The sequence below is a fragment of the Tetrao urogallus genome, assembly GCF_951394365.1.
Source record: "Tetrao urogallus genome assembly, chromosome: Z".
NCBI classification, from domain to species: Eukaryota; Metazoa; Chordata; class Aves; order Galliformes; family Phasianidae; genus Tetrao; species Tetrao urogallus.
This window is the reverse complement of record NC_136816.1, coordinates 20,766,413-20,780,692: the sequence shown is the minus strand read 5'-3', so window position 1 is coordinate 20,780,692 and position 14,280 is coordinate 20,766,413. Positions and strand designations below refer to the sequence as shown.

The 14,280-nt window shown below is 39.3% G+C and overlaps 1 protein-coding gene across 1 annotated transcript in view; it reads right to left on the bottom strand.

Annotated features, from left to right (window-relative positions):
- Window positions 1–1,106: 1,106 nt before the first annotated feature.
- ZNF462 (zinc finger protein 462) overlaps window positions 1,107–14,280 on the bottom strand; it is a gene marked incomplete at both ends in the record, with an annotated part of 50,488 nt that continues 37,314 nt past the window's right edge. Inside the window, 4 exons of the mRNA XM_079548528.1 lie at window positions 1,107–1,308; window positions 2,497–2,611; window positions 7,357–7,489; window positions 9,877–10,100. Coding sequence (XP_079404654.1) covers window positions 1,107–1,308; window positions 2,497–2,611; window positions 7,357–7,489; window positions 9,877–10,100 — 674 coding nt within the window. The remainder of the gene's footprint in view (window positions 1,309–2,496; window positions 2,612–7,356; window positions 7,490–9,876; window positions 10,101–14,280) is intronic.

Genomic DNA, 14,280 nt, shown 5'->3' with positions numbered 1-14,280 from the left:
GTGCTGTAAGTTTGGTTCTTTAGTTTCTTAAAAAAAGTTAAAACGTCTTTGTTATTTCCGTATGTTTAAAATTAATAGCAACAACAACAACAACAGCAACAAAAAGTTCTATTCACAAGATCTAGTCTCCTTTCCCTGTCCCCCTTGAAAAGAAATAATTCATTTTACATGAGAAACTTAATTGTGCTGTATTTGTAACACCTCAGGCTGACAGAAAATAAACGCGGCCAACAAAACCGCACAATCAGTCACATGAAATCTATCAAATCCTAAAATTATAACTGAATACTAACAAACAGCTTACCTGGAATAAAGGATGACAATTCACAAACAGTTATCTAGGAATTAAAGTCTCTCTCTCTTTTTTTTGTTTTTTTTTTTACTAAAATAATTAAAAAAATCACAGTATTTTAAGAAATAAAACCCACACTGGGATTTTAAGCACAATTTGTTTTTCTTTCTTTAAAACTTTTTTCTTCCTCCATTCACCACCTTGCCCAGCAGTCTCTCTACATTTAACCACAATGACAACAGGTAGTACTGACAAATGCAGAGATCTCCCTTGGTTAATTCTGAGGTACTAGGAAACAGGTGACTGTTTTAAGCAAAGCAGTTTCTGTTTTTGTTCTCTTTTTTTTTTTTTTTTTTCTTTTTTTTTTTTTTTCTTTTCTAAAGCAGTTGCATTCAGTCTGGAAAAGCAATATGTATTAAAACTAGAAAAACGCACCAAAATTTGTGCGTTGAAAAGTTATCCCCCTTAACTTTTTCCACGCTCACGATGCTTCCATTCATAAACAATCCAAATCTCCATTGCAAAGCACGTTGTGTAATGTTGGAACATGGGGAGTTTCTTCATTAGTCCAAGATGAATGTAACTTCCCATTGTCAAGATCCAGAAGAAAGGATGCAGCAATGTAATGGAGCCACTTATTCCATCACTTAAATATTTAACTTTAATATACACACACTCACACAGGTACCAGTGCTTTGAAAATAGATCATTCAGTCCTAAAAGCAGCTTTATTTCTTCCTTCTGCCCGCCCCGCCCGCCCTCCCTATCCCATTCATCACTGTTCAAGTACGTTGATTAAAATCACACCAAATGCTTATTCATTTTTGGCCTCCGAGATCTCTTGGAGAGGTTTGTCAGGAGTTACCACACTGACTACGGTTTCACTGTTGTGAGAATAGTCCAGCACCATTTTCTCAATGCCTTCTTTTTCTTCTGGCAGTGTGCTAACAGTGTCCTCCATGTCCTCCTTCGGCTGGCTGTCCTCACTTGTCCCGTGCTTGCTTTCATTCAGTGCCCTGGAAAGCCAAGCAGCGGAATGCAGAAGCACCATCAGTACAGAGAACAACAAAGCCAATCCATGTTTATCACACACAGGATAAAACCAGACTACTTCCTGAAAAAGTAGCTACAAGCAGCCACACCACTGCTACCTCGCGCTGACAGCAGAATGAAGCCACCAGTGGGATCCATGAAATTTCTGCTTTGAAATTTGCTTTCCTTTCCTCCCTTTGGGGCCTTTGCTCCCTCTCAGCTGGGGCACATATGGCACAAGAAGGAAGAACCTCACTTGCAACTTTTTAAAGTTTATTCCCCCTCCCCCTTCCCTTGTAAATGATACCGACTAGGCGCCAAACAAAGGCAGAAGAGTACCTTTCCCAAAGAGTAATGATCCAGTTAAATATTTTAGAGCTTCCAATACTTCAAATGCGTTCATCCAGATAGAAAAGATTAAGCATAAGTAGTATTTTTCATCCTGCAACAATTAAGCCACAATACTGTATTCAAAGGCCTTCTGCAGGACAGCAGCCTTGAATGAGATCTGCTCTTTGAAGAAACTCCTGTGAGCAGAGACATCTCTGCTACAGACATGATCTTCATCAAGAAAGGAAAATAAGCATTCCAAAGACAGCTATCTTGTCTGTGATGCTTATCACTGCACAGCATTCAAACTGTTACAAAAAGACAAAGATCTTTGCAGTGAACTTCACTAAGTACATTTTAGGAGGAGTTCAAAATGGTCCATTTTATTTCTCTTTAAAATCTTGGTAATTATCTGCACCTAATTCTCTGTACTGCTCTGCAAGTTCAGCTGCAAATACACCAAAGAAACAAAACAATGCAAACAGAAAAAGGCTCAAGACATTCCTAGAACATTCTTCATAATTTTCTGCCATTTTTATGCTGGTTGTCTGGCAAGCAAAAACAACAGCACCCCTCACTGAAGATCATTCTGAGCCATCTAAGTGGTATTGTTATAGGGACAGACCTAGAGTCTACAGCCACCATGGGCTGCAGGGTTACAATGAGTGAACTCGTATTGAGATATCCAATAACTGTAGCCATGCTTAAGATAGAATTCTTCCTTCATGTAGTAGTGTTTGCCTTCAACACAGGCCTTTTAGGGAGGTGATAAACACGATGGGATCATCACAAGATCTACTGCCACCTTTGGCTTTTTGGCAAAGGAGAATAAACCAACTTACATGCCATGTCTCAGCACATGTCTCTCCCACTCAGAGCCTTCTGTAAATGATCGGCCACAGAACTCACATGGGAAGCGTTTCTCTGGAGGACCATTGTCAGGAAACATCATGGAATCTGGAAAAGGCAAGCACAGCCTGTGAATTTTTAAGTGTCAGGGCAAGAAGGGACCACTTTCATGCTGCTCCAATTCATCCCACTGCTCAAAACTGGAAGATGTATCCTTAGGAAGCAAAAAGACTTATCCATCAACTACTAAGTTTGTGGAAATACAATTGCTTCACATCAAAACGACACTGCAAGTAACAAATCACATCCTAAATCTTAAAGTGTATCTGCAAACAAGTGTAACAAAGCTGTTACTTACTTCATGTCCTTGTGTTTTAATAACTGAAGGGACCATCGAGTTTTGATTTAAAACCAGCGTTGAGATAAGCTAATGGTAAAAAATGTCTTGAAAGCAATATGAATTAAAGCACTAAAGCCAATCTGCAACTTTTGCATTGGTTGTACAAATTCTAGAAAGCAAACATGTACAGTTAACATGTGACCCTCATGAGACTCTTCACTGTGAAGTCTTACAAGATAGAGTATCTCTAAAAAGTCCAGTATTTTAACTGCACACGTTTTTCATCCCATTCTAATCTTTCACACAAACTGCTTGGGGCCTCATTTATGGGAGTGTCAAGCACCCAATAATACAAGTGAAGCCACTGGCAGCTTGGAATGGTATTTCTGAAAACCCACACCCACATGAACACAGCCAGCTTTAACAAAAGACAAAACTTGTTCTCACAAATTAAGAAGATCACCTCACAAGCCATTAAAAATAATTGCATGGACTATCTCACTTCATTCTTTTGCTGGATATGAGACAGCACCATCTGCTCAGAGCATTAATTCCTTAGCAGGGATTATCTTAAGCAAGAAATCAACAGAATGTCTTTCTGACTCCTTCCACACTACATAATAAAAAGGGTTTTGCTTCACTCTGGTTCTGATCTCTGCTCACTTGATTTCTTCACTGTTGGACTTGCTATGTTCAAGACCAGCCCAGGATTTCAAAATTATCCACACATTCACTTTTATCTGCATGTAAAGTTCTGTAAAGTTTTTTTGTAACACATTTGTCACTAGTTATTCTTTCCTAAAGTTCTATATGGAATTGTCCTTAATATCACTTTTTGTCTCTTCCCCCTGAAAGAAAAACTGTCACTTCGTATTACTTCTTGTCAGTGATTTACGATGTGGTTATGTATCACAAAACTAGATGCAGCGTCACTAGAACACCAGAAAGGGAGTCAATACCATTAGTTCAGTTTACAAAGAATCATAGGTGGAACCACAGAATGGTTTGGGTTTTGGAAGGGCCCTCGAAGCCCAACTGTGCTGTGGGCAGGGCTGCCCCCCACCAGCTCAGCTGCCTAGGGCCCCATCCAACCTGGCCTTGAGTGCCTCCTGAATTTTACTGCCCAAGCACGTGGCACAAATTCATCACTGCACTGCAACACGCAGACAAGTATGGTACAGGATCAATTATTTGTGGAGGGTAGATGTTTTTTCTGCAAAAAAAAAAAAAGCTGCTCTCTGCAAGAAGTTGCTTACCAGATAGTACACAATAGGAACACTATTCTGGGCCTCTAAAGAAAGGAGATACGCACCACACGGGATATTTTGCTGAAAAAAATAGGGAGGATTTGTATCTGCAATTCCATTAAGAACAGCAAGTGTTACTCCAGTAAATCCACCAGATCTTTAGAATACACTGTATTGTTCACTCCCCGATAGTTTTCACTCCTAGAGCTGCAAATCTGCAAATCCAGAGGTGTATCAGAACCTGTTCTCTGGGGCCTACAGATGACAGACAGCAACCTGACCTCTTTTTTTTTTTTTTTTTTGCAGGTAACAACAGGTACAAGCACTTCTGGACCGCATTTTTTTCCTCTACTGTGGAAGCGGATTCTGGTTTCTGCTAAGAACAGGACATTAAGGTTGAGATAGAGGACATCCGAGGCACAGTTTGTAGCCAGGGCAGCTTTTTGTTCTGGGTTGTACACCAGACACCCTCTTTTCCCGCCTCTGCTGCCTTCTTCACCCCAGCTCACTGTATTTTTTGCTTTCCTTCACCAGCAGCCAAATACTCTTTTCCCTTCCCATCTACACAGCTGTTCATCTGCTGCTGACAGGACATACCCATCTCTGCAGGATCACGTGGGCAGTAGTCCTTCTTTGGTCCACTGCCCAAAAGCAACACTCTCTTCCTTGCACCTTCAGAGCTTCGCATACCAGCCTGAAGTTGAAGTGGAGAAGCTAGGCTGCTCTTTTGACTTATGGAAAGAAATCCTAGTTCTGCCAAAATCACAGGCTTCAGAGGGTTCAGACAGCATTTCTTTCCAGATTCTCAGGGACACAAATTGACACTCTCAGCAAATCACACTTCCTGCTAACTCCACAAAGATTACGATTGTCAAAAGCACCCAAGTGGAATATGAGATTACATAGTTTGATATGGTTTGAAAGCTGTGACACCATTAGCCATGGTGACAGGCAATATTTAAAAGCCCAGGTCTGGTCTTCTGCTAACAAAGCAAAATTTTCTAGGGTAGAAGTAACTTCTGTAAATCCACTGGGAGAAGATGTCAGCATACAACTCTGCATCCAACCACACCTTCACCTATCTCACCAGGACATTTTTAAAAGTGTACTTTGTATCTTGAACCTTAAAGTGATAATCCTCATCTTGAGAAGAAAAGTACAGCAAATACAACTTCTTGCAGTTGGTATAAATGTTTCCTGCATTTTCTATCTACTGTAGTATGTTGCAATGCAAGTGGTATGGACTCAAGGGAGGCAAATTAACACATATTAAACACTGCCTCTATGGTCTGGTCAGAAAAGAACACCTGTGCAACAAGCCAGAAAATACGCTGTTTTTTTTTTTTTTTTTAAATAAATGATCATATACAAGTCACTGTCAAGAAATACACCAACATGTGAAAAAATAAATAAAAACAGAATTGTTAAAGACACTTGCTTAACTATTGTTCACATGAAACACAGAGATAACTCATCTCTTTTCCCTGAGAATGTACAACTCCAGTGTACAAAGTGATATTTCTATGTTTGCACAACAAATGTCACAAAATCAAGTATCACAGAGATAATTTTAACAAGGAACTTCACCTTGGGCTGTCTCCCTCCCTCCCATTTACACGGATGTGCAAGGCTTGTCAGACAGCACCTTCTTTCCCTTGCTCTGAATACTCCAGTTTCCAAGGTCACTCAGCACCTGTGCTTGGACGTAATGCTAAAGTAATCCTCACAAGGACAGCACGACTCTTCATCCCTTGCTAGCTGTGGGTCTATACAAAACATTAATCAGCACACTACAACTGCAACTGAGAGGAAGGGGGGTGGTCCTGCAGTCAAGGCATTATTCAGTCAGCATTCCAGCCATGAAGCTCAGAGGATTTAAACACTATCTGAAGAGACCTAGTGTGTTTCCTAACAACTTAATATCTAAGAACTTTGAAATGCCTATCTCTTTAGCAGATCACTTGATTCCTCTACTGTTGCTATCTAAGACTTCTGTAAAGGATACTCTACATTAAAATTTAAATGGCTTCCTATCCAACTACCTTCTTTTCTCATTTAAATAAAAGCTATCATTAACTAAACTTGAAGTGAAGTGCCAGTGATAAGCACAGACTGAACTGATTTTGTAGGCACACTAAACAAAAGCCAAGGCACTGGGGTCTGGCTATTAAAATTGTGAAATGATCTAAGCCCCTCTTGTTCTGAAAACATCCTTTAAATTTATAAACTCTAGTCTTCAAGGTACAGAGGACTTGGGGAAACATCTGTTCTTTTGTGAATTAGTCCTGAATTTAAAATGAATCTTCTACTGATAGCTGAAAATTCTGGAGGAAAAAGGCAAACATCTTGGGATATTTTTAATGAAGTATGTAGATACTTGCCTAACTACAGTTATCAGCACCAGTAGGGTAAGGCATCCCAGGAACCCAACACTCAGGCATGACAGGGCTCATTTAAGAGTTGTGAACATTTTTTTTTACTGCATTTAACTGATAAACTGAATATCAGAGCAGACTAGACAACAATTTAGACCAAATTCTTGCAGTAAGCTAGTTTTCACATTGGAGAGGAGAAAGACAACATAGTTTGATTTACAGGAGGACTTTCTTTCTCATAACTTTGATCAAAATTTGTTCATTAATAAGAACATGACCCAGCCTTGCTGAAGTCTGTGAAATTAATTACTGACACAAACTTAGGCTCATACTTAAGAAACACAATGGAATAGTTTGGGCATGGTTCTACCATAGTTCTAGAGCCACCAACTGCAACATCTACAAGAATGACTCTCTGACAAGGAAGGAATGCTGGACTGAGAGTTAATAATAGCCAACTAAAAAGTTTGGGCATGACCTCTTTGTCCCCTGCTTGAACAGTGACAAGGGTGAAGCTAAAAACTGCTTACCAACACAGAAAATCTGACAGACGACTGAAATATTAGGTCGAATAGCATCAAGACATTCATCTGTTATCTGCATGGACAGATAAGGCAAAGATCCTATTTGTGTTTTCTTAACATTAACATTAAGAAATGTATTTTCTTAACAGTCAGAAAACTGTGTGATAAGGATTAGAAACATAAGATTTCCCCAGGATTGGTGGTGTCTTTTCACAAAAGCTGCATTCTGCTCCTGCTGGCATGCCTGCATGAGTCTAAAAGAATGTAGAGTAGAGTGAACAGCTGACCTTGCTTGGTGGGACTTCTGCAGCATGTCACTGTGAAGAAACAGAAAAAAAAAAAAAAAGAAGAAAAAAACTGTACTGACCTCTCTCTTCAGTCTTGGGGCTTAACTCTTCTTCTTTTTCTTCATCATCACTGCTGGAGCTCTCTGTTTTCCCCTTCATTTGTTCCAACTGATCCAAGTTAACCCGTCCAACCAGCTCAAAATTACGACTCACCTTTGACAGAAACACTTTTGTCAGCCATTAGCATAACCATAAGCTACTCAGAAAAAAATACACAAATGTCAAAATGAAATGCAGCATACCCCAAAGCCTGGTGAGCCAGAGGTGACATGCAGACTCCATCAATCTAACAGACATTTATTTTCTGTGATCGCTTTTTCACCATTTAATCAGTATTTCCCATTTTGATATTCAAAAATTAATGGCATTCAGTAAATTCTCCTAATTTCTTCCTGGTTTTAAGGTATTGAAGGTAAAAAAAAAAGTCCAGGAAATGCAAAACCCTTTAAGTTGTATCCTAACTGGACCATTCAACTACTGTATCAAATACTGCCACTGCACATCCGCACTGAAGAAAAATGATTCATTCAGCTTCACGCATGAAAGAACGGGTCCTTTACCAAGCACATGGCTGCTTCATGCCACATACACTTTCACTCATTAATAACAGATTAATTCTCATTACAAACGGCTGCAAAGTGCTTTGCAAACTGATATATAGGCTATAATGGGAGCACTTAATCCAGCAGTCAAACTCAGCTAAGCCAAGGGTGAAATGCAGCAGCTACTAAACAGATCAGGGCAGCAGCATGAAAGCAACAGCTTAGGGCACAGAAGTCAGGAACTCCTGCACATACACCAGAAAAAGCAGAGGAACAGTCCAGATTTACAGTGAAGGCAGACTGTGGGAGCACGACCAGGATACCACAGCTAATACTTGTTGGATGACAAGCGCCCTCTGAGCTCGTTGATCACTGCTGGGAATTTGGATTCATCTTTCATGCAAAAACACAGTCCTCCAGCAGCACAGGCACTGAGCCACAGAGGCAGAGAGGACAGAGAGAGAGGAATGAGTGCAGTACAGCACACCCTGCAAGATACTGAATGAAATATCAACCCCCACTGGCTAACTTAAATGTTTCTACAGAAAAGGAAATGTGAAAAAACCAAAGGAGCATGTGAATTAAACTGTAGTGTATCTCCAAATAGCAACCATCCTAAATGCAGCGGAGTACAGGTAATCAGGTTCTTAGCCACTTCATACAGCCAGGATGAGGCTCTCTGACTTGACTTGTTACCCATGCAGACTTAAACAGACAAGACCATATGCAGGACGCTTAATTCAACTCCCTCATGCACAGGAACTCTTTAAGGCACAATATATCAGTTTTGTATCTGAGCATAGACACAATTTAGTAAGATATAAATTACAAAGAGAGATGGTAAAAAAATATCCTACACTACTGGGAGTATTATTGTAGGTCCAAGCTGGAGGAGAAAACTAGGTATGGGAATAATCTTCCCAGGCTGACCACTGACAAAAGAATGAGGATTAATGCCTCCTGCATACAGCGAGATTAGAAGATTCAGAGCATCTCACACATCATGTGAATTGCAGAAGATTCTCAAAGAATAACGAAGAAGTGGGCAACTACATTAGCGGGCTAACCTAAGTTTACAGAGTTTGCTTCTACAATATTTCTTTTTTTTTTTTTTCTTTTTTTCTTTTTTTCAGTGTGTAGAGTTTTGTTTGGACTTCTTATCTGCTAATACTGTCAGCATAAATATGTTTGGTGATCAGAAAAGTGTTGTTCAGTCAAAGAAGTCGGAGTGAGCTTTACTGAAGACTTGGGTGGGAATTTTAGGAGACTGCCTCTAACACATAGAGGCAAACAGTTGCCTCTCTGGACCTGTGATAAGAAAATACTCTGATAAGTACTCCAAAACACATCTCAGTTCTAGAACTGAAGTATCTCAGCTACAGATACAGAAATTCAAAGCTAACAGGAGTCTACGGAAGGCCTTGTAACTGATTGCCAGAGACTGAGCTCCACAAAAACACCAAAGCAGTCTTAAGCTAGGACCTGGTTATATTTGTTTCTCTTTCCCTTCTTAAATATAAATAGAGATGCATTGCCCTTTTTGTTATTAAAATATGCATGGCATGACATGCTGCTGAAGTTGCTAGAGCAATCTTTTATTTGGAATCTCCTGCCTTTTAGACAGGCTGAATTACAGCCTTAATATTGTTTCATAATGTTGTTTTTTGCTGTTTTTGTTTTTTTTTTTCACTTTAAATAAAATAACATTAACAAGTGCCTTTTCCAGATGATCACGTTCTGCATAAAATAGTCTGCCCATTCTGATCATCCTAAACATTTCAGAAACCCTCAATTTTGAATTTCTGAGGGGAAAAAAAAAAAAAAAAAGGAATAGTAGAAAACAGGAGTTTAAGTTCTATGTGAAATTAGTTTTCAGATGGATGGAAGGAAAGCAGGTTGGCTAATCAGAGCATACAGAGTAATTTAGGGTACATGCAAGTACCATAAATGCAGCATTTACATGGAGATTGTTACAAAATAAAACTATTTGAAGCTTACCTTGTGCTCATCTCGAAGGTGAGCATCCAGTTCCTCTGTGTGTTTGGTCTCATAGTAGCAGAGTTGGCATTTGTAAGGTTTCAGTTCATTGTGCTTCTCTATGTGCTGCTGCAAGCTCTCATCACTGGAGCAGGTAAAGGTACACTTATCACAGCGGAAAACAACTCCCTGCAAGTACTTTGATAGTTTGGAGCGGCAGACTTCAATGGGAACGACCCGCTCTTCTGTAGGAACAGGATAAGGTTCACTTAACAAATTTTACAAAGTATCAGGACATGTGTCAACAGCGTGGAAACTACCACCCACACAAGGACCAGAACCTCCTTTATGGGTATGTAAGTCTGCCTGCATAGGAGTGAGAACCAAACTGGACTACCACACACAGAAAAAAAAACAAAATAACCTCTCTGCAACAACAGGTCTAATCCTTCAATGCTACAGATGCAACTGCTCTTTGGGTTAACAAGGATAGGATTGAAGATCTGGGGGTGAATGAGACTCCATCTGTGAGCCAAGATGCAGAGCTTGGGAATTCAAAAGCAGATATAAATCAGCCAAATCAACAGACCATTTTGGTTCAGCACTTGACAACAGCCAGAAATGGCTGCTAGAAATCTAATAAAAATGGAAGGCGCAGAGTGCTGTAAAAATCAGAGCTGGTATTCTCAATGTTATATTCAAAGCTGCTCACTGGTGACTGAGGAGGCAAGTAAGGCAGTGCCTTCTCCCAGAAGAGGCCACGCAGTCCAGCCAGCAGCAGAATCTCCCAAAACACCCATAACTTTCAGAAAGCTTAGGCTCAAAATCTAGACATACGTCATGTCACGCATCCCACAGTTCAGGTCGAGGATATAGGCATGTACTGCAAATGCTCTCACTGAGTTTCTAAACTCTTTGCCTCTCAGATAAAATACATTTAACAAACCAGTAATTAATTTCAATCTTTTTACAGAGTAAGAATCGGATGTGTGTAACACCCTTCCACTGTGTTTCTCAAGCTGTGTGCAGAAAGGAAATCCCAAACTTAACCTTTCAGCAATAGGTCACCAGAAAATCCTTTAAGGACCAATTATGGGCTTCTGTTACTCAACTGGCCTTTTTAATTAACACTGAACTTTAGTGCTGCTGTACCTTACGGACTGCAGATTAGAGGAGGATCCTTCTCATACAGGTCATGCTGAACAACAGATTCAAACAAATGAGCAAAAAAACATTGGCCAGAAACTCAGTTAACGTGAAGGGTAAGGGGCAATCCCCGTACAGATCTGAGCCAACGATCCATTCCCTTTAATAAGGTAGGTAATATCACTTCCAAAGACAACTAAAGAAACACAGATTGCTTTATGGCTTTTCTGGAAGGCCGCAGAAGCTCTGCTATTCTCTCATCTTTAGCCAGCCCGCACACCACCACTGCTACGAGACCTGTTCTACAGCTCTCAAAATGCTCTCAAAATACTCTATCTTCCTCAGTTTCTCCCTGAACACTGAAGATTTCCTACCTCATGGCCTCCTCTTTGGCCACTTCAAAAAGTAAAGCTCTTCCCAAAGCTATGTCTTTGAAAAATGCTGAAGACTTGTGGTTCTACCCTAACATCTCTAGCTACACAGATGCTGAATTGTGCCCTTTCAGTGTGGTAAGCAGGGAAGGGAAAATAGCCTAAAAGACAACAGAATTTAAAGTTGTGATTCTGTGGTCACAAATTTTTTTTAGAAGGCTCTTGCCACTGTATGCTTTTGGACTTCCTCACGGAAGCAAAGCATCCAGTTTCGAAAGTGGAAAAGCCAAGTTAAGTATTCAAATGAAAGAAAAAAAACCTAAAATTTCTGAAAATTCTCCTTTCCTCTAGCATATGGCACAGATTTAAAAACAAACGAACACCACAAAAACATTTTATCTACCACTGTGGAGCAATGCAGGATCTCCTAACTCACATCAGGGAAACCTATTATCTCACAGACAATCACACATACGCTCATCAAATGAAAGGCAGCACAATAACATAAAAGAAAAAAAACAAGATAAAAGTAAACATCAATTATAGCCTGAAGGATTTTAGGGGATAATTTACAAGTTTTACATGAGTGTTCGTAGTAAGTTTCCTCCAAGAAATGACTTGGAACTTACAGAGTCATTTGGACCCAGAATTTCACATTTTATAAGGCCTGGTTTGCCTTTATAAAGTTGTTTGTATTTAATTACTCATTCAGAATGCATTTATCATATGTGAACAACTGGCAAAATTCCAACACACCATAAAGGTTCCTACACAAATTGAAAGATCTAGGGTTTTTTTTGTTTGTTTTACAGATGTCAACTTCTTCAGACTTCAACAATGTCTAAAAAGGGACTCCAGTCCACTATGCCTCATTAAAAAAAGATGCCATGAATTGTGGAACTGTAGCAATAAGTATAAGGAAGAAAGAATAAAAATAAGAAAATAAACATCTGAACAGCATAATCTCAGTTTAAGAAACTCAATCTTAGACAGAAATATTCAGGTTAATTCCAGAGCAGATCAGAGAACACACATATTTTTTTCCTCAAAGGCATAGAGAAAGACAATGGCTTTATCAGTCCTTTGTTATAAGGAAAAATCTTTACTCAACAACACACCATACCATACACTACTCAATTCCTTTCCTTAAACATAGACCAAGTACAAACAGTCCTACAAATTATTTGGTTATGTCAGGTGTTTGTCCATAGATATTTTTGCCCATAATCAGTGTAAATCAAAGTTACAGTCACTTAACATATAGCATTTTGTGTTCCATAAGCCAAAAGCAAGCAGAGCACTGGGGTATGTATGAGTGAAGATGTGTACACAAGGTATAATAGCAGAAACAACCATGTGTATGGAAACAGGATATTTAGCAACAAAGCCTCGAGGGAGGTAGAGTAATTTGAAAATTTCACATTTTTTGTCTTGAATTTAGTAGTCAATAGAAATGGATGAGATTTCATTTAAATGGAAGGAAAAAAAAATCCCTATTTGTACCAGCAAGAGAGTAAAATGATCTCAAAAAGAAGAAAATAGAAAACCCCAAGGACTTTAAAGTAGACATAATAGTGATCTCGGTAAGTTGCATCAGACTTGAAGAAGTATTAATGTGTTTCAAAATGTGTGATGAGAATGGTACCAAAAGGGATAATGAAACTGTACTGTACTGTCCAGACTCAGTCAAAGCTAAGCTGCTCTGCTGGCTGTGGAGCAAGATTTCACTTTCTTCTCCATAGAAGGTCCCTGTGCTTGCCTAACCATACTTTATCTCTTCACATGACTACACAGCAGAGGACCAAGCCTTCCAGCTGTATCAATCCCTTGATACAGCCTGCCAAAAGGTAAGGAGCCTGTGCTCCACATATGCCTATAGAGAGGATATTGAACAGCATTTACATTGATAAAGAACAGATTGAACAGAATAGGTTACACCTGCAGAAAGACTTCTGGACGCATTCTGTTTCCCCACATCCTTAACAAGAAGCAAATTCCTTGTGTAATTCTTACACACCATTCAGCCTTACAGCTTATAATTCTTTAGCCCTGTACAAGTCAAATTCCACAGCTACTAATTAAGAGATACATATACTTTCAATTTTAAACACACATTACTTCATCAAGGACTTTAGATGCAACAATTTGGAAAGAATGTAAGAGTTACACCTCTGTAAATGTGTCTTTTTACACTGGATAAAAATTAAATATGAAACGGACTGAATCCTCCACTCTTGATTTTACACGCTGCATTACTCCATCTACCTAAAAAATCAACTCTTTATGACCACAGCTCAGGACTATGCTTGTTTTATAAATATATAACCAATAAAAGAGGAAAGATATCTCATGCTGCATTCAACATCTCTCAGCCTCTCTCTCATGAGGGGGATTTAACACTGCATGTTAAATCTTGTCAAAATCATCTGCTTCAGATGCCAAGCAACAAACACAACTAAAAGGTTATTTTTTGTTTTGTGGACACGTGCACTGAAAAGAACTTTAAAGGATGACCATACTTACTTTACTACCATCACTCTTGACGCCTAATAAGATCCTTGTGCTTCCTTCAATAGATTCTCTACCAGCTAAACTCCCATTTTTATTAAAAGTTATTTTATTGATTTACCTCTTCCAGTGCACTAGTTGATGTATAATCATGTCATTTGCTACCAGTTGTTTCAGCAGCACAAGGACTCAAGGCTGGTTTGTGCAAATGAAGCAAAAGATAAACAAAAGAACAGATCTGGTGTCACTCAGAAAGTAAACAACTTCCTGCAAGTGATCAGAAACACCTCTGTAAGGGCAGCACAGCTTCTTAAGCTCATGAAGTGCTCTTCTACTTGTGCAATAAGAAACTCCCAGTGTAAAGTCTACGTTTGATGGGAACTCTCCTAAGTAAGTCCAT